The 27234-nt window shown below is 36.5% G+C and overlaps 1 protein-coding gene across 1 annotated transcript in view; it reads right to left on the reverse strand.

The window, feature by feature from the left end:
• The window catches only part of LOC107695065 (voltage-dependent P/Q-type calcium channel subunit alpha-1A-like), a 142387-nt gene that overhangs the window by 21869 nt on the left and 93284 nt on the right, over positions 1 to 27234 (reverse strand). Inside the window, exons 21-41 of the mRNA XM_016494851.1 lie at positions 25069 to 25119; positions 24510 to 24642; positions 21969 to 22474; positions 21168 to 21469; positions 20282 to 20417; positions 20077 to 20206; positions 19707 to 19766; positions 19514 to 19620; positions 12739 to 12750; positions 10732 to 10831; positions 10475 to 10635; positions 10203 to 10343; positions 9904 to 10105; positions 8106 to 8270; positions 7915 to 8025; positions 7533 to 7616; positions 4801 to 4917; positions 4152 to 4217; positions 3866 to 3963; positions 1388 to 1538; positions 1087 to 1214 (exon numbers count right to left, since the gene is read on the reverse strand). Coding sequence (XP_016350337.1) covers positions 1087 to 1214; positions 1388 to 1538; positions 3866 to 3963; positions 4152 to 4217; positions 4801 to 4917; positions 7533 to 7616; positions 7915 to 8025; positions 8106 to 8270; positions 9904 to 10105; positions 10203 to 10343; positions 10475 to 10635; positions 10732 to 10831; positions 12739 to 12750; positions 19514 to 19620; positions 19707 to 19766; positions 20077 to 20206; positions 20282 to 20417; positions 21168 to 21469; positions 21969 to 22474; positions 24510 to 24642; positions 25069 to 25119 — 2961 coding nt within the window. The remainder of the gene's footprint in view (positions 1 to 1086; positions 1215 to 1387; positions 1539 to 3865; positions 3964 to 4151; positions 4218 to 4800; positions 4918 to 7532; positions 7617 to 7914; positions 8026 to 8105; positions 8271 to 9903; positions 10106 to 10202; positions 10344 to 10474; positions 10636 to 10731; positions 10832 to 12738; positions 12751 to 19513; positions 19621 to 19706; positions 19767 to 20076; positions 20207 to 20281; positions 20418 to 21167; positions 21470 to 21968; positions 22475 to 24509; positions 24643 to 25068; positions 25120 to 27234) is intronic.

Raw genomic sequence — 27234 nt, forward strand, 5'->3', positions numbered from 1 at the left:
CAGAAATTAATTACAGATGTAATTACATGCAGGTATTTTTAAAATATAAGTACAATGTAAAAACATGTATGTACACAATAAGTGCATTGTACCAAATGATTAATTTAAAAGTAAGTACATAGTTGTTAAGGCCACTTAATATAAAGTGGGTCCAATTAATATGTCTATAGATGGCCATCCATCCATCAATCCATCCATCAAGGCCTATAAACTTCAGTTTTGCTTGTAGTTATATAAATTTATTTGAAATTTCAGTTCTATTTATTTACATTCAAATTCAAATTGCAATTCTACATCTTGTTTGGTACCGTAACTCAAATTCAATTCAAATTCAGGAACTGATCTGGGGGAAAAAATACAAATTCTATTCTGAATGGTGCACAACCCTAATTCAAACCTTAAACCTTCTTTTGCTGAATCATCATCACCGGACGTGCATTGTCAACAGGATAAATGGGCTCTCTCAGAGCTGGGGTAAGGAATCCCTTCATTCAGACCAACTCCATGGGCTCCTGCAGAACAGCACTCGAGGATGAGGCAAGCACTGGGACAGAGGGAAGCGGGAGACACTACTGTCTGGGCAGACAGAGTTTGTGGAGTTGGTACAATTGGGCTCATCTGCATGAAATCAAATCAGACTGCAGAGGTCACATCTGATGGGATATGAGGGATATAACGCTGGCCTTTTGGAGATTTTGAAGCAGTGGCCTTATCCTAAATGACCATGGACAGCATTATGGGACGTTCTGTGGATGTTTTCAGTAACAAAAGACCTTAAAGGTTTGGGCCAGCAGCTATGGAGAGGAATGATTGGTTTTTGAGTTAGTTTGTGTGCACATAAATATCTTATCTGTGATGAAAGAAAGAATCTTTAGAATGTTACAGTGTTTGTTAGCTTGCAGTGAGCATGTTTCCCTTTTAAAAACTGCTAGTATTAAGTGATGTAGGTTTTCCATTCTACAATTTCAAGGTAAAAATCAATGGTTGCGTGTGTGCTTAAAAGAGTAACAGCGTCTTTAAAAATGTGTGGTTTTGTGTGTTTGAGTGAGAGAAAAAGTCTTTGTAAAAGATGTGCGTTTAACTCACCAGGCTGCTGGGTCGTACTCTGCCCAAATCCTGACATACTCATCCAAATGATGTGGACCCAGAATGGAGGAATCCCTGGTCAGGTACTCAAAGTTATCCATGATGACAGCGACAAAGAGATTCAGCATCTAAACACAAATACAAACCCCAAAATGCAAGCTCAGAAACATACCGAATTTATTATTTACCGTTTGAAGCAATAAATAAAGAAGAAATTCATCTCTGAGAGAGAAAGGGAAGTGTAAAAAAGTGTGATTAAGGTAAAGGAAGGCGAAAAGAAACAAGTGGAGGCTGTTCTCACCAGGAAAGAACAGAGGAAGATGAAAGAGACAAAGTAGGCATAAGCAAAGTTGCTGCCGCACTCTGGCCCCTCGTTCCCAGAGTTATCATCACACTCCATTCCTCCGAGACACGCCAGCATGATCTCATGCCATGCCTCACCTGTGGCACTCCTGTTACCAAAACACACACATATGTGACATTAAAAATAGTTTTTAGTAAACTGAAACAAAGCTGAAATAATATATATATATATATATATATATATATTAGTTGAAAATCTTAAAAATTAAAAATGTTGCTTTTGCAACTAACTTAATAAATCAAATCAAATAAATAATTATTAAAACTGAAATAAAAATAAATGAACGATAAATAGAAATCAAATTTTTAAAAAGCACATAAAAGTACAAAATCTTAAGCTAAAAATTAAGGTTTGAAGGTTTTGGTGCAAAGAAATTGTTCACAAATATTTTAAGTCTTATTCTTTAAAATAAAATAAAAAGGTTTCGTTTAAAAGTACCAAAATTAATAAACTTAAAACAAATAAGAGCTAAACAGAAATACAGAAATAAGAGAAAAAATTTAATAATAATAATGACAAAAGTACTTAAAATTACTAGAACTTCAGCTAAAATATTTTGAGGGGTTTGGTGCAATTTTTTTGTAAATATTTCAGGTCTTGTTACTTAAAAATAAAACAAAAAGGTTTAATTTGAAGTACTAAAATTACTAAAACTGAAACAAAAAATAAATCTAAACAGAAATATAAAAAAAACAACTAATAAAAAAGACAAAACCACATAGCAAAACTATTAAAACATCTCGGTAACATGTGGTAACCCTTGTTCCCTGATGGAGGGAACGGAGACTGTGTGTCAAATTTTCTGACACTAGGGGTCGCTCTTGGGAGCCCAGACACCTCTGACATCGAAAAAAGGCCAATGAAATTGGTGATCAAAATTTGCATAGCTGGCCACGCCCCAGACATCTGGGTATAAATAGGCCAGCGTAGCATTTGCTCACTCGTTCTGTTCTGAGGAGTCGAGAAGCGTCTCAACCCACTCAGGCAGTTCAGAGTTGTGGCATAAGGGACACGACGTCTCCGATCCCTCCATCAGGGGACGAGGGTTACCATATGTAACAGAAACGTTCCCTTTCAGCCGGTCATTTCAACTTTGTGTCAGTGAGGATGGAGGAGCCGGAGTATCATGTCCTGGCTGAGAAGGGGGCCTTCCACTATTTCATCAGTTGCTCGTGCACATCTGGGAAGAAAGGAACTGGGGCTGGGCGCACATCGCTGTGGCCTCGTACCCGGCAGTAGAAGGACCGGAACAGGAAGCGGCTGGGGTGACTCGAGGTATTTTGTCGAAGAACCCGAGCCACAAACACAACGTGCCTATGGACAGGTCCTTGCAAGTGGGACATGAACCATCCACGAGCACTGCTTCGTCATGAGCACGGCCCAAACACTGAACACAGAGATCGAGTCGGTCATAAGAAGAGACATGGTAACCGCAACCAGAAGAACATGGGCGGAAAGGCATGACGTAAACACACAATTCCGCCCGTGAAGCTCTTTCAGAGAATTTGCTCTCAGTGATCACCGTTGAAGCACCCTGGGGTACTCTCACAACACTTAGCTGTGTATGAGAAGGAAGAGACTACTGCCTGTGCTGTAGATCCAATGACGAGGAGATCGAGAGGTGAATGAGTGCCGCTTCTCACAGACGCAGCATTCGGCTCCAAAAAACAGAACGAGTGAGCAAATGCTACGCTGGCCTACAGGTGCATCTCAATAAATTAGAATATCATGGAAAAGTTCATTTATTTCAGTAATTAAACTCAAATTGTGAAACTCGTGTATTAAATAAATTCAATGCACACAGACTGAAGTAGTTTAAGTCTTTGGTTCTTTTAATTGTGATGATTTTGGCTCACATTTAACAAAAACCCACCAATTCACTATCTCAACAAATTAGAATACTTCATAAGACCAATAAAAAAACATTTTTAGTGAATTGTTGGCCTTCTGGAAAGTATGTTCATTTACTGTACATGTACTCAATACTTGGTAGGGGCTCCTTGGTAGGGATGATACAAACATGGCGGCGCGTTCACACGCTGCGGCTTCTCTGATGTCAGAGGTTTCTGGGCTCCCAAGTGCGACCCCTAGTGTCGGAAACTTCAACACAACATCGAAGTGACCGACTGAAAAGGAACTTAAGCTAAAAATTAAGGTTTTGCTGCGAAAAATTGTTTTTAAATATCTTTTGCTCCTTAAAGAAAGGTTTAATTTGAAGTACTAAAATGACTAAAACAAAAAAAAAAAAAATTAAGCTAAATAGAAAAGTAAAAAATAATACAAAAGACAAACGCACAAAACAAAAGGACTAAAACTTTAGCTAAAATGAAAATGAAAAAATATTTTAAAAAAAAGCTAATTCAAAATATTTTAAATATTATAATAGAATATATACTAAAATAACACTGGACTGACCTGAAGAGTAGCATCAGGGCCATAATGAAGGTTCTGAAGTTATTGTGTTCATTGATTGCACTATCTTCCTCCTTATCCAGCGCCAAGTTCCCAAACAACTACAGTGTCACAGAGAATATATAAAACTACTGAACACATCACTGAACTCACAGATGTGAAATCTCAGCAACCTTATGCCACTTATCAATGTGTTCATAGATGCATATTTTGGTTCATTTCGTCTTTATTTAGTTTTTCAAAAACCCACAGGGATGTTAAAGCTCATTTCAAACAGAACAGCTGTTACCTGCATGCCAATGATGGCATAGATGAAGAACAGAATTGCAATGAGCAGGCACACATACGGCAGAGCCTGTAAATGGTAAACAGAAAAAGAATGAAAGGAGGAAGAAATTAGACAGAATTTTAAACGTCGGTAAAGTCTCTGTGTTTTTTTTGAACCTTAAAATAGGTTGAGTGCATTGTCACTTTGCTTCTATAAAATTTACAGATCAATAAAACACATCTCTACATCTCTGCAATACTGCATGAAATTATGCATTCCATTTTTGGAGAATGTATTTTTTTAATCTTCAAATAAGCTCAATTTGTAAATATGTTCAGATAGCAAACAACTAATTCTGGTATCCAAACTTTTTTCTAAGAATCATGAAAATTCACTCTAACTTTTTTAGGCAGGACAGCTGGCTATACATTTTCATTACATGTAGGGAAATATGCAAAGAAATTCTCAAGTAAAAATTGCTTATTTTTCACTCAAAGGCAGGACTTCAGAGTGCCTGAAATTTTTCACCAGAAACCGTGAGAAGATTTAATTGCAAAAAAATTGTTTGCAAATATCTTAAGTTTTGTCCCTTAGTCACGTTGGACTTGGATTTGGCATGTGAATCGGTGTAGGTGTGTGACTGTAGGCATTTAGGTAAGACTTTTGGCACCTTAAATGATTGAACGAAAGTCCAGAGTAGAATGCGAATGGTCTCGCCCTGCCTCAAGAGCTTAATGAGACGTGCTGCTCGGAATAGTCTCAGAAAACTCAGGTTTATGAAGTTATCCTAGGGAGATTAGATTGAGACGTATGTAGAAACGGAGACAGAGGAGAATGTTCCAGAAGAAAAGGAAGAAAAGCGTGCAAGAGAGACAGCATGTGAAAGAGAGAGCAAGTGTAAGAAAAAGAGAAGATATTGTAGAGAAAAATCACAATCAGTTTACTTGATGATAAATATATTTTTTAAATAAAATAATAATTTAGAGAGAAAGTGGGTTAAAGTAATACATAAAAGTATAATTTTTTTAATAAATGTATATAAATACACAATGTACAAAATAAACTTGAAATGGGATTGAAACTAAAAAAATAAAAATGGCAAAAAGGACCAAATTAATTCAGGAGGGGCTCAAGAAAAACAATCAATATATTGTAACAGTCAACATCCAATCATATATATAAGCATAAACCTTTTTTAATCAAATGCACTGATCTGTTGAGACAGGCAAGGCACAGAATGGAAGCAGCCTGATGCACTGTAATGTTTAGCAAATACAGGCATATGGAGGAGAATACCGACAACATTAGCCAGTGGGGATTGGCTGTGTTTTTATGTAATTCTCAATGGTCCAATCCACACAAAGTTCATGCCAACTGTCTTTTTTTTTGTGGCATTTTAGAAGTGCTTAGCCCAAAACACAACATTTCAATGTGGTATTTTAAGCACATTTGACATAATCACTCAGCAAAACCTGGTAAAATAAATAATACATCTTTATGTGTGGACAGGTTATTGAGGATCACTCCCCCATTCCAGCATACACATATTTCAATGAGTGAGCTGTAGCGCCCTCTTCCATATAGAGGAGGAACTACAGTAGTGCAGAACAGGCAGATGAATCGAGAAAAGATAAGGTAATGAAAGAAAAAGAGTCATCATGCAGCTTTTGCTAAAGTGCACGGCATTCAGCGATGGCATGACAATGTCGGTGACTACCTGTGCAAGTGTAAAATAATTTTTATGAGCAAAAACAAAATAGTGCTCTCATTGGTCAAGGGGTAACAAGGTAGATTAGAACTACAGGTCAATAAGAGCAAGAGTCAGCTATTGAACTTTATCTGAACCTCTTGTGATTACATTCAGGTAAATCTACTTTACAAAACTCTATGTTAATGTCGGTGAAGTTATTTTAATGTATTACATACATTATTGGCCCTTGTACTTGTATACATATATGTGTTTGTATTAGGGTGGGTGGTATGACCAAATGCTTACATGAATCATTTTAGATCATTGTAACAGTATATATACAATGCAGTTGTGTTTCTGGGAATTTGGTGAAAAATGGTAAAAAAAAATTTTTTTAATAAAATGACACATTTTTACCATTATGCCACCTAGTCATAGTGTTTTTAATTACTTTTAGAATATATGAGCATTAACATGAGCAGTTGTCAAATTGTCAAGCATCTTTGGGGCCATGGGTAATCATACTGGAAGCACATGCTTTGAGGAAAGTGAGGAGGAAAGAGCAAGGCATTTTGGGTAATGGATGCATTAGAAGCCGAGAGAAAATTACAAACCAACCGGATTCTATGTGTTGTTGCAGTAGATGGATGCATACATGTATAGTGAGTGTGTGAGGGGATTGGATAGGTACACATGAGATGGAAGGTATGAGAGTTTCATAGTGCATTTTTTGTTTGTTTTGGATTGGATGGGTTTATCGCCAACAAATCAGAGGAACAAAGAAAGCATGTAAAAAGATAAAACAGGAATAAGTCGTTATGGATACAGTCAACAGGCTGATTAATCAAACACAGATACGGTGGGTATTGATTCACTTTGCAGGCTGTTCCAGTGGCCAAACTGAGTTGTGAATAAAGTGATATTTATATAAAATGTGAGTGTGGAACTCAATTATTACAAAAAGTTAACATACATGAATGCTATAGGGTGTAGAAATATAAAATGACAAACACGTAAAGTCAAAATGAAGTATAAGTTAATTCAAAATATTGATAAATATTATGATAATATATAAATAACATTAAATTACCACTGATTATATGGTTTATATGGAAAGTTATATGGTATAAAAATCCACATAATGTAATGTGTGACCACTGGGAGAGCCCAAAAACTTCAGTTTAACACATCAGAGTAAAGTGTCTCTGTCTCATTTTTACAGACAGAGCACCCTAAAGGCACAGATAGGCTACAACACCAGCACAAATACACACTCAAACACTGACATTTACAAACAAAATTCAGTACAAATACACACAACACTTAGCAATAGAATGAACACACGATGTGGAGGATTGAATGGGTAAATATTCAAACAGAATTTTTTTTTAACATTTTGCTTTCAAGTCATTTTTACCACATAAAGTTTGAAATCGTTTCAATTAAACCTTCCTTATTAAACATAATATGAAAATTCTGCAATAGGATGATATTCAAAACACATGCTATAGATTCAGTAGGATTTATGTGTGTGAGAACGAAACTATTTACTGTCCCTAAAAAAAGGGAAGTGATTGCAAGAGATGCATTTACCGGGATTATAATGCATATTTATTTATAAGTGGATATGTTCACATCTAGCTAATCAGTTCCAACACGAATCAAGATGCAATCTGTATTTGCTTTCTAAACTTGTCTAAAAGTGCACTTACCCAAAGCTCTGTCACTAAAATGTCAGTGATGCTGCCGATAACGGAAACAAAATCAAAAATATTCCAAGCATCTCGGAAATAATTCTGCAGAGAAACAAAAGGAGAGTGTGTGTTAACCAATCATCTCAGAGTTCTCAGGTAGTGAGGACCTGTATCACCCAATCCTGCACTGGCAAGACTATTAAAAATAGTTTAGCCAATCAAATGGCTGTCACCATGGAGACAGGCAGACAAGTGCAATAGAAAGCAGTTTTTTCTAAACCCATTTTTCTAAATGGGTTAAAAGAAGAAAACGTTTTAAAAAATCTCAGGTCTAAATAAGTAACAGGATGAATGAATTAATAATAGGTGATATCTTTAGGATGCCATTAGAGAGACTTACTCGGACACCAAATGCAATGATTTTCAGAACACACTCCATGAAGAACAGTGTGGTGAACACTATATTCAGGTTCTTCAGGACTGCATCATATGTCGGAGGGGCCCCATGGTACTGGAAATGCACAAAGAAAATTCAGACCCTGACGGATGCACAAGGACGTTACTGATGCTGAGGAAGGAAGAAGCTTGTACCTTCATCATAAGGACGATGGTGTTGAGCGCAATGAGGGCCATGATACTGTACTCAAATGGAGGTGACACCACAAACTGCCACATTCGGTACTGAAAGCTTTGCTTGTTCTGAGGCATGTGGCGCGTTAGAGGTTTGGCATTTATTGCAAAATCAATACAGGCTCTCTAGAAGACACAGAACAGCAGAAAACAGTGAAAGAAGCATCTGACGTATCATGTTGCATGTTTGTCGCTGTGGAGAGAGAAGTGAAAACTGTAGACTTCCAATCTAGTATGTGGCTAAAAATAAAAAATGTGAGAGCACAAATAAGTTGCTTTTGACCTAGAAACACATTTTTAAGTGTTATGTACATGAATTTGAAAAGTCTCAGTTTTCTTATGATATAATCATTATTAATTATGTTTCTTCTCCAAAACATTGTTGAAACTTTTGCATTTTTTTTTACATTATTTGACAGAATTAGTAGATTAAGAAAACTGAAATAATTAATACTATCTATCTATCTTAGAGATATAAACTCTAAAAATGAGCAGATTTCTTAAAAATATATTATTCAATAATATACATACATACTGTATATATATATATATATATATATATATATTAGTGGTGTCAAAATTAGCATGTTAACGCAGGCGATTAATTATTTTCAGTTTAACGCGTTAAAGATATTTAACGCAATTAATGCAGGGGCGGGGCTAGGGTTGGCCACCCCACTCACAGCTGCTGCTTCTGTCACTTTTTCTCTTGACAAGAAGTGCATTTATTCAGTCGCAGAACGACTGAGACCGTGAGACGTTTCAGACGCACGCTCCACTTCACTTCAGCGCCAAGTGCGTGTCAAGTGAGCGCGGAAACGCTCGATTCATTCACTAGTGAGTGTAACCGTTTTTACAGCTCCGTGACACAAGCCGCAGTATAAGACACTTATATAAACGCCGGAGAATAAGCCTAAAAATGATCAGAGGTGCAACAGCGCGTTCATATATATGTTTTCGATGCAGAGTGCAAATGGCTGTGCATTTATTGTGTGTTATTTGTGTTTATTGTGTCACTTAAATTATAAGTTATTTTTAAAATCTAATAAATGTTCAAATTGATAGCTCTCAATTATACTGTAATGTTGAATGGCTATAGTCAATGTTAAATAGTTAAATATTAGGGGGAAAAACAATTTCATAGAGATATCAGTAGTATTGGTATCAGTGATACTGGCCTTCAGTCATAAAAAAAGATGCCATTAAACAAATATAAAAAAAATACACTGTCTTTATGTTGTTTGCACATTAATTTGAAGATTGAATGTGAAATTATTGCCATATAAAAGTATATTTAAAAACGTTCATGTTAGGTGGGATTAATCATGATTAATTTCAGGAAAATGTGCGATTAATTAGTTAATTTGTTTTAATCGATTGACAGCACTAATATATATATATATATATATATATAGCAGTCTACTTATTTCTAGATTTTGTGATAAAATTGACAATTTCACAAATGAAACTTTCGATAATACCATAAAAGACAAAATAGCCAATAGTCAACTTTGTTTTGCTTATAATCACATTTCTACACAAATGGCTCATTGCAAAACAAGTCATAAGATATTGGCTGAAATACCACATTATATGAAATGATTTCTTATTGAACTACTTTTCAGCAATAAATAAAACTAAACTGTCCACCACCTTGGAATGCACTACGGGATTGGAAGATTTATAAGATGCTGCCTTCAATTTTGGTCAAAATTAGGTATGTTTCTTGGTTTACATATAGGAATAAATTTGCAAGTACCTCATTCTTTTCGAGGCTGTAGTCCTCCATCATCTTGTCTCCTTGCTCCTGGAAAGTGATGATGATGAGAGCTACAAAGATGTTTACAAAGAAGAAGGGGAAGACAACGAAGTACACCACGTAAAAGATGGACATTTCCATCCTATACCCCGGGCTCGGGCCCTGGTCCTCATAGGTAGAGTCCACAGAGTGCTTCAACACCCTGAAAGTAAAGTGACAAGAAGGGGCGATGACATTAAAAAGGAGAGATACAAAGCCACAAGAGATGACACACAGGTTGTGAGCACATGTCAACTCACTGCGGCCATCCCTCTCCGGTGGACACAGTAAAGAGAGTAAGCAGGGCCCAAAGCACGTTGTCGTAGTGGAAATCGTACTTCTTCCACTCCCGCTTCTGCGATTTGACCTCGTTATTGCGCTCGTACACCAAATACTCGCCCCTGAAACACAAATACAATAATGCACAATTCAGCAAACAGACTTTTTCCATAAGGATAGGCGAGTATACGTGTATTATTGTGGACCATGTTGCCAAATTCACAATTTTTCATTGCACGTTGTCTATTCTTACCTGCAGTCACGGGCAAACTCTTTGGACTCGTCGGTGCAGTAGAAGAATCGTCCCTTAAAGAGCTGCACGGCCACCACAGCAAAGATGAACATGAACAGCATGTAGACAATGAGGATGTTCAACACGTTCTTCAGAGAGTTCACTACACAGTCAAACACCGCCTGGGAGAAAGAGACATGAAATTGGTATAGCACAAAACAAAATGGTGTGATAACATGTATCATAGCTGTGTAGGTGTGTGTGTGTGTGGCTTTTACTTTTAGTTTGGGAAGACGTTTGATGGTCTTCAGGGGACGTAGCACCCTTAGAACCCTCAGAGACTTGATGACACTGATGTCTTTCCCCTTACTGCTCCCCCTGTGGATTGGAGACAAACAACAGGACATCAACATGCTGTATGGTGAAACAGAAAGAGAGATATGAATTGTTGAAAGACATTTCCAATCACATTTCACTTCTAGACCATTTCTTGGGCTTGGGATAGTTTCAATATCACCATGCAACAGTTAATGCTGCAGTATTTATCATGTATTAGACGTATTTGTTGTGGATTGTTTATTTTAAAAAAATATTTTTTTTCTTCAAGCAAGTCTTCACAGATTCACAACTATTGTAGGTTTTCCGTCTACCTTCTGTGGGCATTCCAAAAGCATAACACATTCAAGTAAGTATGTCAGAAAAACTGTCAGGCATTTTCCAGTGCAATGCCCAGCCAAACCTCTTTCTTTCTTTTTGGTTTTTAGCTGTGTTAGAGCAGACAGGGGAATGGAGGTCTGGGATATGGAGGCTGTTTGTGTTAATCGTAGGTAACATGACAAGACTGAGGGTCCATTGAGATGCAGAAGGTTAGCAGACTTGAGTCCAACTGTATCTTGTCCCTAGAAGAACTTGAGGAAGCTCAAACCAGGAGACAAAGACAAGTTACAAGGACATTTCATTGCATTCAAACCAATAAGGAAATAAAAAGAAAGAACTGTTGATAAACCTCCTGTCTCCAAAGCACATTTGGATTTTTACAAGAAGATATTCAAGAAACTGGCCATTCAATGAACTGGCCATTTTGAAGAACTCAATGGTCTAAGTCTGTCTACACTGGATGCATCAGAGTTGCTTATCCCAAAATATTTACTAACATGGACCAATCAGGTGTAAGCTGAAGACTAAAATTTGAAATAAAATAATGCTTTATTACCAAAAAGGAAAAAAGGACTTTGCATGGGTTATTTTAAAATAATAATAATAAAATGGCATTAAATAAATAACATTAAAAAATATATGAAATTAAATAAATAAAGGGTCAATAATTAGGTTATTTAAATATGCAACCACTAAAATTCAGAGAACAAAAATTCACAGGGAATAAAAAAATAAAAGATTAAATTCATTACATGAAAAAATGCTGGATAAATAAATAGTGAGGTTGATAATGAGTAAATAACGAGATTATTTAAATATATAACTAATAAAATTCATAGTAAAAAAAAATGCAAGGGTCATTTCAGAATAAAAAAATTAAAACAAAAACGATAAATATATAAATATTGAGGTTACTAATGGGTTAATAAAGAGGCTTTTTAAATATACAGCTAATAACATTAACAGTAAAAATGTAAATAGAGCTATTTTATTTTAGATAGATGGTTGGAGCAGTTAACAAAAAAATGTCCATCAATGAAATCCACAATTGAAGCTTCTAGAGTAGACTACTCTAATGATAGTGCCATCTTGCACCATAAAACACCCAGTGTAGACAGTGAATCCTTATTGTCCCAGGATCAGTCTTGTGAATGTGGCAGACATATTTTTTTTTGTAAAAGTATTTACACAGGTCCCAAACACAATCAGAGAACTCTTCAATCAAGCGGCCAAGACAGCTGTCTTTAACTATGAACTTCCAGGCAAGTCCCAGCTGAAGACTGGCCAGCTCATGGCAGATTGATTGAGTCGGAGCGTTGGAAAAGGTCCAGGTTACAGATAATCAATTACTCGCTCCTGACTGTGCTCAGAGAGAGGTGTGCAGTACCATAAGCAGTGTGCAAAAGTGTGACCTCTTCTGTAACTTTGTGTTCAGTCGTTTAGGTCCACAGATGGACCTGTTAGAACCAATGTAAGTCATGGAAGAATAACACAAGCAGTGGAATGGAGAGAACCAGAGCAGATGAGCAAAGGAAGAATGGGTCGGGAAGGGAAAAAGAAAGAAAGAGAGAGAAGCCATCACGTGAGCTGGACGGTAGCCGTGCGACAATAAGGAGGGGAGACTTTACCGAGAGAGGCTCCTGTTGATCACCAAGGTGTAGACATAAGAGAGGGTCAGAGACAGACAGCGGAATAGAGAAAGAGACAGAAAAGAGAGGAATACACACACACACACACAGAAAAAGAGAAAGAGAGACAGAAAAAGAACAAGATACTGGGAGTGGCTTGGCAGAGGAACAACATCAATATGAGAGACAGACAGACAGACAGAGAAAAAGGACCAAACCAACAAAAAGATAAAAACCTCAGCGAATGATTAAAAGAGTTGAAAGCCCCGTGTTCAGATATTAGGAAGTACAGACCTAGTCAAATGAAATTAAAGATGCACTAAGCAGTGTTTTACACATAGAAATATGTTAATTAACATTATTGCAAAATTGATCACAGCTGACAAATATGCTTGAATTGGTCATCAGAAACAATTGCTTTTGTGTGATGTGATCCAATAGGTTACAATATTGAAACTTTGCTTAATGCGTCTTTAAATACTGTATTCAAAAATTCTATAGACATATATAATATAATTGACCATTGCTAAGCACCGCCTAATTGGTTACTCTTGTCCGCTCACACAAGCTTTACAAAACGTCCCATTGGAATGAATAAGAGATTTTCATGAGCAGCATTTTCAGTGAACTGTGCAGTAAAAACCGAAAGGATATCATCCATCCACATATGCTTCTTTGCATATTTGTTTAAAATTGTCTGTAAACTGTTGTTGTGTAACAGGTTGGCCAGTAGGGAGGGGCTTAGCAAAGGGTCAATTAGTCTTAAAATCCAGACTCCTTAAAACGTTTAAAGACTGTTGAGAGATCTGATAAGAGTAAATAGTGTACAGATCTGAGATGAGATCATATCTATCTGTTTATTTCACAACCTAGCTCATTATCTGAGTAAAGATCAGCACTTACCACTGTAGTGATCTCTCCGCTAGAAAGTCTATTTGTTGCCTACGCACACTTATTTTTAATCTGGGTGCAAGATTGTACTGTACACTGATATCAATATGCCCCGATTTTGAAATATACAGTGGGTACGGAAAGTATTCAGACCCCCTTAAATTTTTCACTCTTTGTTATTGGGGTCGGTAAGATGTTTTTGAAAGTCTTATATGTTCACCATTTATTTGATCAAAAATACAGTTGAACATTCAGCATTGTGAAATATTATTACAATTTAAAACAACTGTTTTCTATTTGAATATATTTTAAGATGCAATAAATTTGTTATTTTTTTAATACAACTTTTTTGTAACAACATAAATGTCTAAACTGCCTCTTTTGATCAGTGTAATGCATCCTTGCTGAATAAAAGTATTATTTCTTTCAAAACACAAAAATCTTTCTGACCCCAAACTTTTGAACAGTAGTGTATATAATATACTTTATAAATGATTTTATACACAATATTATATACCCAGTTAAATTTATATAGTTAAGAGAAATAAAATCAAAGTGTGCTGACCTGTTAATCCAATTTAGTTGCTTTATTAGTGATTAACTCATGCTCGCAATTGCCCCACACACACACACACACACACACAGGTTTGTTTTTATGGTTTATGGGGACTCTCCATAGGCGTAATGGTTTTTATACTGTACAAACCGTATTTTCTATTGCCCTACACCAACCCTATACCTAAACCTACCCCTTACAGGAAACTTTCTGAATGTTTAGATTTTCAAAAAAATTCATTCTGAATTTTTTATAAGCCTTTTGAATTACGGGGACACTGAAAATGTCCTCATAAATCACCTTCTCATTGTAATACCTATGTCATACCCATGTTATTATACAAATTTGTGTCCTCATAAATGACATAAACACACACACACACACACACACACACGCACACACGCACACACACACACACACACCTGAGTCTGCTGCTCTTTGTGGTATTGACTCTGACTGCATCATTCTCATACACTAACCCCTGCCAGGCATTTGGCAGGTCTTATACTTTGGGCCTTTCCCCAATCGATGACTGAGGATTCAAACTCATCACACTTATAGATTAGGACAACCCACTGCAGTAGGGCAGAATCCTCCCTCTGCCATGCCAACTCTCAATGCAGGGGGAGATTCTCGACACCTTAGCCTTGAATCAGCACACTGTCCCTGTGTTCCATTCAGAAGGGCTCATCCCAATGCCCTAATCCCTTCAAAAGGTTTACCCTCCGGAGTGAGAGCTTCAAAGGGATGAAGTATGTAGGGGTCAAAAAAACTTTTTTGGAATGCACTTCTGCGTCATCTTAACAAGACGATCAAGGAGACGCCTTCGCCAAACATTTTGTACGCTGTTGATCCCCAGTCGTCTTTTACGTTAAATATAATGTATATTTATTTGTATATGTAATGTAATATGTATTTGTAATGTATATTGTTTCTGTGTATTTGAAACATTTGAATGGACTGATAAAGGTAGCTGTGAAGTATTTTGTTGAAGTACAATGTCGTTTTGACCATAATAATGTACCAAATCTAACTTGTAAAAATATTACAGTAGTATAGAAAAATACTATACATACATTTATAGGTGAAGTCGAACTCTGTGACGCCAAACAACTTCCCTGTGCAAAGAATCATGGGGGCCCGAAGTGTCCATCAGTTGTACCCTTTGAAATCCTTCATTCCGAAGGGCCCTTTGAAGTGGCCAGTTTTGAGCACTTCGGTTTGGAAAGACCCTTCAATATGGCGGCCATGATTGTTTTCACTCCGAAGTGCCCCTCGGAGGGCGATATATCCCGTTTGGAACGCACCGTGCATCAGACACTCGAGCCGGAATGAAGGTGGAATCCATAACTGACTGCAGTGGAGCCAAAATGGCCGCCACACTGCAGTCGCCTCAAGGTGGCAGTGTGGGACGGTAACTATCAAGCAGCACATACAGTCCACAACCCCACGCATACAACCCAAATCTATAGCGGTTATGGGATTACATGCTTCTCAGGTATTTGTATTAACCTCATTCTGAGAATGAAGGTGGCAAAAACAATCATTTGTTGAGTCGTTTTTTTTTTCTTTTGGGGAAACTGTAACACATGGGCAAGCCTTTCTTCCACCAAACCAAGGTATTCTGGGTAATCTGAGATGCTTGCGTGTCACATGACCATGCCTATACCCAGAATGCATCCATTTAGAAAGCATTAGGCAGTGGAGAGAATAACAATTGTTCACACAAAAATAAATTCACCCTCATGTTGAATCAAACCTGCATACTGTTAGTTTTAGCATGGGACACAAATGTACAGGTGTACAAAAAATGTATAGGTTTGAAACAATATGACGGTGAGTAAATAATCACAGGTAATAATGAAAGGGTAAATCCTTTCATTTCGTGTGTGTGAGTGCGAGAAAGAGAATGAGTTAAACAACAACAGATAGGACAGAAGATGAACGTCAAAAAAAAAAAAACACTTAATGAGGAGCAACTGTCAACCTGGAGTCCTCTTTTCTTGTATTTCTTTTTTCCTTAACCTATCCTTCTGTATCTCTTGTTCTCTCTATCTCTCCACATCTCTTGTTGTCTCTCTTTTTCACTCACTGTTTAGACTCAACAAATGGAGGCAAAATGATATACAGCTTGACAGCTGGAGTCTGTCCAAGGAAGCTTAGTGGATGGAGGGAGAGGAACGAGGAGGAAAGGAAGGATGAAGGGGATAGGATGGGGAAGAATTGTTTTTAGGAATGAGAATAGGAAGAGACACAGGACACAAACAGACTTGATAGGGTAGAGAGGCTTCATTTAGATTAGGGTCAGGGGCAAGGGATGAAAATTGGGCGTTGCTTGTGGAGTGATTTTTAACTCAAAGCAGTGTTTAAACCTATCAGGCCATGTGTATGTGAACATCCGAGCTGATAGGTTTCACTATGGGCATTCAGCTAACACGGTCATTCATATCAGCATACTGTGTGCCTTCTTTTGACAAATATTTCAACAATACAGAAAAAAAAGTTTAATTAAAACGGTTTGAATCAATGATTTTTTATTTTAATAAATAATATAGATATCATTTAAAATTAAATAAATACAATACCATTCAAAAAGTTGGAGTAGGTAAGATTTTTAAACGTTTTGGAAAGAAATCTATTAAGCTCAGCATGCCTGCATTTATTTGATCAAAATACAGTAAAATACAGTTTAAAATAAACCTGATCAATTCTTTCCAGCATTCTTTGATGAATAAAAGGTTCAAATGAACAGCATTTATTTCAAAAAGAGATCTTTTGTAATATTATAAATGTCTTTACTGCCATTTTTGATCAATTTAATGCTTCCGTGCTAATAAAAATATAAATAATATACAAAATATAAATCCCTGATCCCAAACTTTTGAACAGTAATGTATATATTAATATATTGTTTAAAAATACAACACTTAGACTCAAATATTAAATTTGAAGCCACTATATGTATGCTGATAGTTTAACTGATGTAAATAATCATGTCCACCTTCCTCAGTCTCCGATTTTTATTTTCTGTTGATGCCAATTTTGCTTTTAAAGGAGTTTGGATAGCAAAGTGTTAAATACAAAACAACATTTTGACGAACAGAAAAGCAAATGACAACTTAAGACAAGGTTATTGGTTAGATAACAAATTACTAACTTGCTATTTACACTGGATTCTCCGGATTTACTAGCAGCATGTAAACTGAAAGTGATTATTTATTTTAACGTCACATGTGTCTATTTTGGCTATATGGGCAATATAATTTGAACTGAATATACATGTATGCATGTAAACGCATGCAATTCCAAAGTTAAAACATGTAACAGATAATAATAATAATATATTACATTCAGTATCGTACAAGTGGCTTGCCTTTAAGGTTGATGGGAAAAGCTTGGGTTAAGTGAAAGCTCAAGAAATGTCATAATGCATATATCAAATCGAAACAGTTCTGAAAAGGTTTATGAGATATTTATTTACCCAAATCTATTAAAAAAAAAAAAAATGCCACTAAATAATATCAGTATATATTCTAATTCCATTTAGAAGTGTGAGGACACTTTTAATGCAACAAAGGCTAGTGTTATGTCATTTAAGTCACTCTGCAATCCCCACATAATCTTACACATACACGTCTTGTATACACATATATGTAGTCTGGCCTATGGGACTGAGGAGGATGTACACATACTAGATAATACACGCACAACAGACACTTACAAGAAAAATGAAAAGGGGCTAAACAAAAGTAAAAATCATTCCACACTCAGAGCCCCATCAGCAGTGTTTACTCATTCTCCTTTCTTAGTTACTAGCTGATCTTCCCGCTCTAGGGTTCAGCTTTATTCTTAAAACACCCTCTTTATATCCCCAGGCTGCTGCTCCCCCAGGCCGTGCAAAGGAAAAAAACTAGAGTACCTGTGGCAGGATGGGCTCTCGCTGATCCAGACATGGAAACTGCCTGGGCACTAAAGGGCTACAGGTGCCTGGAGACCCCTCACCCCCACAGGGCCCCAAATGGCTCAAAACTACCCTTTTCAGCAGAGCGAAAGTGTGAGGGGACAGGGAATAGTTGTTTGGAGGAGTAATGACGGAATGGAAAAGAGCCCTGATACTCAAAACAAGTCAACAGTTCTGTAGATTACATGTCAATGTATGTAAAAAAAAGTTTCTAAAAAAGTTTTTAAAAATTCAACTTTAACATTCTACTGAATACGAAATAAATAAATTTATTAGTAAAAAATAGATCAGATTTATTTAATAGTAAAAAAAAAAAAACGATGTTATGTGTCATGGAATTTCTAAAAAAAATGAAATAAATAGATTTTTAGTAAATGTAGATTAGATTTATTTGAAAGTAAAAATTTTGCTCAATTTCATGCTACAGGTGAAGTAATATTGTGTTACATATTTCACCTAAACTTCCTTTGGAGAAATAAAAATAGACACAAATAAGAAAATTATTCACATATAAAATGAATGTGCGATAAAATACATGTTGATGTTATAGCTCACATAATTTGGCCTTGGAAGAATTTGATGAATAATGTTTGAGTTAGTATTGAAATCTCTAACTGTGGTGTCTTGGGAAAACTGAGCGCAGAATGCAACAATGTTAAGATCCCTTCTGAAACTGATATGTGAGATTAGTGCGGTCTTTTTACCATAAATCTGAGATCTGAGCAGAATTCTCCATTTGCTATCCCATTTCTGCCTAGTAAAAACAACTGATATATAACTAAGATCACTTTTGAGCTTTTGTAAGTTTTGACTGGAATTGTTTCAGAGAAATAAGAGTTCATGTATTGATGGAAGTCAAGGTTAAAGAACGAACGGAAAGGTGTTTTGACAAACTATTTAGCATGAAGAGGAAGGACTGAGTGTGACGTGAGATAGAAGATGAACAGTGAGAGACGAAAGATGGACAGAAGTTTGTGTGCATCACATAGTGCTAATGGCAGGAGTTGGATGGGAAAGAAATAGAGGCATTATCAAGAAGGGAGCTGATTGGTCAGAGAGAGAATAGAGACAGACAGGCTGGTCCTGACAGAAAGTTTGATGCGTGTGTGTGTGTGTGTGTTTAACGTGAGAAAGGCCTTCATCTTTGTGTCTGATTGAGTGAGATCGAATGCAAAGTGACAAAAAAAATAGAGATAGAGAGCTTAGAAGAAGGGCACACAGTGCTGACAGGACGAGACCAAGAGAGAAAGGGGCAGAGTACTGACGAGGCTCCAGGGTGGCAGTGGGGCAACAGGGTGGTGGAAGAGAAGATAAGGGGCAGCAGGCAGCACTTTGGGGCAGGAAATGGTGGGGTAAAGGGCACTTACGTGAAGGCAAAGGCTACCAGGGCACCACTAACCACTACAAAGTCCAGAAAGTTCCACAGGTCACGAAAATATGAGCCCTCATGCAAAACCAAGCCTAACACCACCATCTGAAAAACAGCGCAGAGGGTTAAAACAAATAGATAAAATGAGATTCTACAACTCAACCGCACAAGTCATTTCACACACACTTTACCTTGATGAGCATCTCAAAGGTGAAGACACCAGTGAAGACGTAGTCAAAGTAACGCAATACCTGGAAAACAAAAAGCAAATGCATAATCTATATGAGAACAAATCCATGTTAATCTGAGTTTTTGTCCTAATTAGCTGTTATGACCAGCTGTTTGTTGCTTGAGTATAAATACATTTATTAGTAAAAGCAGATTAGATTTATTTAGGTTTAGTTTTACGTTTTGGTAGAATTTGTAAAAAAAAAAAAATAAATAAAAATAAAAAATCAAACCAATTTAAACTTTTTTTAGTTTCACATTATGCAAGACCATTAAAATTACTTCTAGAAAGCTTAGTTAGGTCACAAATAATATTCAGAACATTAGTCTTACGTTGTTTCGTGGTGATTCCGGCCACACCGGATCTTCCGCAGCTAAAGCAATGCTGCTCATAGCGATGACTGACAGAATACACATCTCGAAATAACGTAGCGTCAGGATGTAATGACAACATCTTCGGAACCTGAAAACTCACATTGGTTAAGATAAATACATTAACTTTGCACACATGCGCTTACACAGATGAACACACACTTACGGGTTGGTTGTGGATAGGATGAAACAGGAACTGAACGGGGGAATGGGTTTGGGGCCGTCTTCATCGCCACCATCGTCTTCCTCCTCCTCTTTCTTCTCTCCTTCTTTAGCTGGCTCTGTGTTGGCATTCTTGTTCACTGCACAGTGAAGGGAATGTGGGACGAAGGACGTGCACAGAAATCCACAAACATCATCAAATATCAAACAGTACAACATTTGCTTTTACTAACACACATAAATGCATCTTACTCATTGACACACCTGCACAGAATCTGTGCATGTTGAATTCTGTATAAGAGTTCTGTATAAAAACTTATTTGGTTTTCCTTATAATAATTGCATTTTAAAAGTTTTTGAATGCAATTATTATATTTATTTATCACTTCAATTTTTATATTTAAATAACATTGTTTTCTTAATGTGTATTTTATAAAATAAAACCTACAACCTAATGTTTTCAGTTAATTTAACATTTTTTCAGCTACCTGTTTTTTTCAGTCACCAACTCCATTTGACACATTTTACCGCATTTAAATCCAGTTTATCAAATCAATGCAATAAAATGTGAACAAAGGCGTGCAGATGGGCCTAAGATTCATCCAAAAAACCAAAATGTATTCATCCTCATGTTGTCATAAATCTGTATGGCTTTCTTTCTTCTGCAGAACATACAAAAAAGATACAAGAAAGAGTGTTTCAAAACTGTGAAAACTCTTTTTGCCCTTGGAATGAAATAGAAAGAGATACAAAAAAACCCATTGGACTATTGAGTTTTATTGTATATTAAAAAAAAAAATTTTTTATTTTTATTTTTAGGTGAACTGTCCCTTCCCTTTAAATGCTCCTAGAATTTTCTGTAATCACACATGCACATGCTCGTCCCTCACCTTGTAACTTGGCATTGAATGAGGGGTAAATCGGAGGCATATCTATGGCAGTGTGGTCAAGTTTACTGGGGGTTTTGGTGCAGTCTGTCAGTATAAGACTGCTGTCATGGAAATCTGGTCCACGTAGGTTCAGCAGGTTATTGGCCTGCTCTGGGTCACAGCAGGGGTCATAAAAGTCGGGGTCAGAGTTGTGGATGGCCATCTTGCTGCTATTGCGCAGGTTGTCCAGATCTTCGCTGTACTGGCTCTCTGCATGAGGAAGACCAGGCTGAATTGGACGAGCCGTTGATAAGCTACCCTCTCTATATAAAAAAAAAAAAAAAAGTGAGAGGCAAGACGTTAACAGCTGAAACAACAGTAACAGTATGCTGTATCTAGCCACATTTATTTTTTTTAATAAAAACTACTTTTATAGTTTTTATTAATATTTTGAATGGGTATTTATTTTATATTTTAATTTGAGTTATTTTAGTACATCAACTCTAACTTGGCAACTAACTGAAATAAAAAATAATTGTGTCACATTTTATTATTATTATTATTATTATTATTATTATTATTATCGTGTTACCATTATTTTTTAATGGTTTTAGTTTCAGCTAATGATAATAACCCTGATTCTGAGAAAGTTCAGATCAGAAAGTTTGAGGAACTGAATGTAACACTATTAATGTTAAAATATCAGTGGGTCGATTCATTTCGATGATTTATGTAACGATTCGCTGATCAAATAAATGATTCACCAATACACCACAATTCTTTAAGTCCCTGCACATTTTTTAAGAAACACAGAGCACTCACTTTCTAGCTCTATGCTGTCGACTCCGTTCCCTATCCCTCCTTCCATCTCCATCCCCATGGTTTCCATGGCGATGCCTCCTCTGCCTCTTCTCTTGGCCCTCCTCCCCTTCTCCTCCTGTCTCCCCTCTGCTGTGGTGTTCTCTGTGTCTTCTCCCTCCATCTTCATCCCTCCTTCTGTGCTGGTGGTGTCGGGGTCGCCTGTGCTCCCCTGCGCCATCCATGTCCTCGCCTCCTCTCTGGGCACAATCGCAGCCTGCCTCCCCCAGCTCTGGGTGGTGTAGGGACTGGCGGCTGGAGTGGTGGTGATGGTGATGATGATGACTGTGATTGTGGTGGTATCGGGACTGGTGCTGCAGGTATTCTTCACCCCGCTGCTGGTTTAGCTCCTGGGGGTTTGGTTCACCCGGTCGGGGCTTGTTGGTATTGTTGTTGCGGTTCTCCTGAGGATTAACTACTAGTGGGCGGTCCAAGTGGGTCTTCATGTCAGGACGGTTGCGGTAGTTCATCTAGAAATACAAAAAGTTGATTTGATCAATACATCTAGGCTTAACAGTTAATAAAACTGACACATTTAATTAAAAAAAAAAATATTTCTCAAGAAAAGGACAGGAAATCAAAGTTGACCCCATTTGCGTTCTTAATGTTACAAAATCAGTTTTTTTTTGTGAACTAGGAAAAATATATAAATATAAAAGGATAATATTTATATTATAAATTCTGGTTGATATGAAACAATCATTTACACCTAATGTTAAAATTCTATATTATTTTGTCTGAATAAATAAAAAATGCAGCAAATGAATTTAGGCATCACACCATTATAATGTACAGTATGACAAATGGATATTTCAGATTTGTTAAAGATTTAATAATAGTGTTTTTATTCATATTTAGCGTTACCAAAATAAAATCCTGTGATGGCGAAACTGGATTTTCAGCAGCCATTGATTTATAAGTCTTCAGTGTCACATGATCCTTCAAATAATTCTAATTTCTATACAGGAAACATTTTTCTTAGTATTTATTATTATTTCCTATAAACGGGTGCACTGCTTAATATTTTTGTGGATACGGTGATCATTTTTTTCAGGATTCTTTGATGATTAGAAATTTCAAAATATCAGTATTTATCTGAAATATATATGTGACCCATGTTGGCAAAATGAGTTGGATTACGCACAGGTTAGTCATGAGCTACAGGCAAAACGAGTGAAAAATGTCCATTTTGGTCGAATTTGCGGTTTTCACAAAAATGAGTTCATTAAGCCCTCGTCTAGCAATCCCAATGCTCCACATAGTAATTAAACATCTAAAATTATCTTTATTTGTATGTTTTCTGAGAGGTCTACTTTCTTTGTTTTAGAAAGTTGCGTTTGTTCATCGGAAGCAAAGCACTTGCGTCTGACGCTTTGGTTTCAGTTTTGAAAGGAACATGCAGGAATGAGAAAATAAAATGTGGGACTTGACTGATGTTTAAAGAGTTATTAAGAGCGAAAGCTATGAAAATGATCTTACTTGCGCTGACTGACACATCCAAAGCATGCGCACAAAGCCTCTCAGATATACACATACACACAGAATTACAGTATTTCAAAATATCTGTCTTGGCAAGTATTCACGCAAACATAATCTGAAATGTCTTAAGTGAACGTTTGGTTAACTGTTGGGGAAAAACATCTGATGTGTAACATTATATTAGATCCGTGCGTTACAGTAGGCCTTAATACATAGGTCGTCTGTCTCAATGTTAATCAAACAATAAAAGAAAAGAGGAAATCACTCCGTGCTCTTGATTGAACTACTTTATTTGTAATGAATACACTAAAGACTATGCAGTGATTTTTACATTTGATTATTTGTTCTGATTCTCTTTAGATGTAAAATGAAGAAAGTAAGGCACGGTTCATTTAATTTGTTTCTTTCTTATATTTTTCTACTGTTTGTTTGTTTTACGGTTTATTTGAACATATATATTTCCTATAGATTTTTGTGTGCCGAATTTGGTGGTATTACCAGAGATTTTAAGGTATGGTTGCTAGGTGATTTTGTTTTGGAACTTTCAGAAAACTTTAACTAGATTATTCTCAAAATTGACTTTGCTGACTATCAACTTCAAACAGGTGTACAGTAGCTCAGTCATTTTAGCTGGAATCATTTTATTTGTCCGATTCCAACAAATCATACATCATTTTGAAGGTTTTTTTGATAGAGAATGTGAAAATATCAATAGCTCATTTTGCTCATTGTGACTCATTTTGTCAGCACGGGTCACCTATATTTTTTGCAATAATGCAAAAGTTACTGTCTCCTTTGATCAATGAAATGCATCAATGCTGAATAAAAGTATTATTTTCTATAGACCTTACATGAAATTTGACAATTAAATGATAGTTTTGTACCTTTAATGTGGGTAAAGGTCTTTTGTTTTTGTCTAAATTATAATTTAGTTGATTTTTATTGTTAGTTTTATAGTTTTGGTAAAATAGCGCTCTACACAGGAAATCATCACTCTCAAGTTGTGATCTAGGATTTGTCTCTGACCTTCCAGTGATCTTCTGCATCAAGTTCATTGTAAAGCGCCTCTCTGCTGGTCATCAGGTTCTGTCTGCGGATCTCACTTGTGCGCTGCTCCCACACTGATTTGGAAACTTTTGAGTTCTTCTGCTGCTCTTTACTACAGAGTAAAGAAATACAGAGAGACAGAAACAGAGAACAATTTCAACCCAGGGAGGAAGAAAATGATAGTGTCCCTTAGTCCCCAGCAAGAGAACATGGATGTGGCTCATGAATTCTGTGAAGGGAGTGATGACATACTGAACAATAGCATTGAGGCATGTTCAGACAGACAGATAGAGAGAGAAAGGCAGAGATGGATCGAGACCAAAACAGCGAAACAAGCAGCCCTGTGCCTGCAGTCCTGCTGTGGAAAAGACAGTGTGTGTCATCACAGCCAATGGTACCTCAGCCTCAGTGTTACAACACAAAACTGCAGCTACAGCAGCTGAAAACATAAAAACACCCATACAAAAACGTGTAAGGCGGAAAGCAAAAGAAAAAGTGATACAGAATGAAAAAAATGAGTAAGTAAATGAATAAATACCAGTCCAGCAAACTGTCTGTGGCATCGATACGTTCAGATTTTACTGTAACTCTGAGGAGAGGGGGTGAAACAAGGAACATAAAAACAACGCTGCCACAACTATCACAGAAAATAACTGACAAAGTGAACAGGCTACACTGTGACTTGCTTGATTAGTCAAATAAGTTTAGGGATAACCTGGCATAAACCGGCTATTTCGCTTTTCAAAACAAGCTTCCAGGGTGAAATATCTGACTTCTTAAACCTACTTGCTGGCAGACTAACCAAATTGTAGGTTTGTGCCAAATAATCCTAAAACTTATCCGACTAACCATGATTTATTCACTAAACAAAACGGATCTATTCACTAAAAATCTTCACTATAAATGTGTAATACCATGTCCGGTAACACTTTATAATAACTTTCATTAATAAATCATTAACAAATATTATATAATGCTTAACAGATCATTAGTTAATATATATTCACATATCTATAAATATGAGATAATATGTTTACTAATGCACTTATTAATCATTATCTGATGATTAACAGATCATTAGCCCCTTTCACACAGTAATTCCAGTAAACTGTCGTAAAGTTACCAGAACGACTTTACCGGTAAATACAAAAATGCACTGTTCACACAAGCAAGGATGTTTCGGCTTTTTACCGGTAAAGCACCATTCACACATCTGTTTCAAAATACTGGTAAATTCTGTGACATCATTAACCAGAAATGACCTCTTAACGGCTGTGCCTCCTGGTGTTGTGTTTGTAAACTATTATATAATGCTTAACAGATCATTAGTTAATATATATTCACATATCTATAAATATGAGATAATATGTTTACTAATGCACTTATTAATCATTATCTGATGATTAACAGATCATTAGCCCCTTTCACACAGTAATTCCAGTAAACTGTCGTAAAGTTACCAGAACGACTTTACCGGTAAATACAAAAATGCACTGTTCACACAAGCAAGGATGTTTCGGCTTTTTACCGGTAAAGCACCATTCACACATCTGTTTCAAAATACTGGTAAATTCTGTGACATCATTAACCAGAAATGACCTCTTAACGGCTGTGCCTCCTGGTGTTGTGTTTGTAAACATACGCTGTCAGTGTTTTTGTTAATGTTTTCATTTTTGTGTCAAACGTTCACATTCATGCAGCTGCTTTTGGCCCAGAGACATCGTCATTAGTACCTTTATGAGCAGTCATCTCAATGGCAAAATGTGTCCCTAATGACCTGAATTCACCCTATTTACACATCTTTACAAATCATTTGTTCATGTTTCTGCAATACCCAATCTAAAGTAGAAACTATTCATCATTTGTAAATGTTCATAAACATTTACTAATCTTGTAGGATCTTTATGGACACTGGACTTTTTAGCTGCTGTAACAACATTTGTGTAAAGGGGGGTTAGTTAAGTTTATTTAAATGCTTGCTAAAGACATCACGCACATTGTAATTTGGGTGAAAAACATGTTTTTATTGCCTCAACACTTATATTAGTATACTACTGTATACCATTAAACAGGATATTCCTTGAATCATACATCAACAGGAGAAAATAAATCAATTTTTCAAGAAATTACTTCATTTATCAAAACAATCTAATATAAACAGAATGAACCATGTTCCCTTTTAGTAATCAAAATGACCCCTGTACACCATTGACCCCTTAACCAACCCTTAAAACTACCCATACCACCAAACCTGTCCCTAACCTTACCCATATCACACCCCAATAGCAGCAAAAGTGTTGTACATAAACAAACGTTTTTAATCACTGTATAACATCTGTTAAAATCATTGGTAGATTTTCAAGATGTGCATGATCATATGAATTAAAAGTTTACTGACATTTGTAAGCATTTTAATTTACATGAAATAAGAATCTGTTAATCATTAGGTAATGTTTCATAAGTTTATTAGTAAACATTATTCCATGGTCTGTCTGAATACTGGATTCTGATTGGCTGGCGTGTATGCAGTAAAACCGTTTAATGCACAGGTAGTTCCAAGTCAGTTTAATCACCGTTCTATATTAATGCGCTGCTTTAATTGATGCACACTAACCAACACACATCACTCGCGCACACACACACACACACACACACACACAGAGACAGAGAGAGAGAGAGAGAGAGAGAGAGAGGGAGTGTGTGA

The sequence above is a fragment of the Sinocyclocheilus anshuiensis genome, unplaced genomic scaffold (genome assembly GCF_001515605.1).
Source record: "Sinocyclocheilus anshuiensis isolate Anshui unplaced genomic scaffold, SAMN03320099.WGS_v1.1 scaffold26, whole genome shotgun sequence".
NCBI lineage: Eukaryota > Metazoa > Chordata > Actinopteri > Cypriniformes > Cyprinidae > Sinocyclocheilus > Sinocyclocheilus anshuiensis.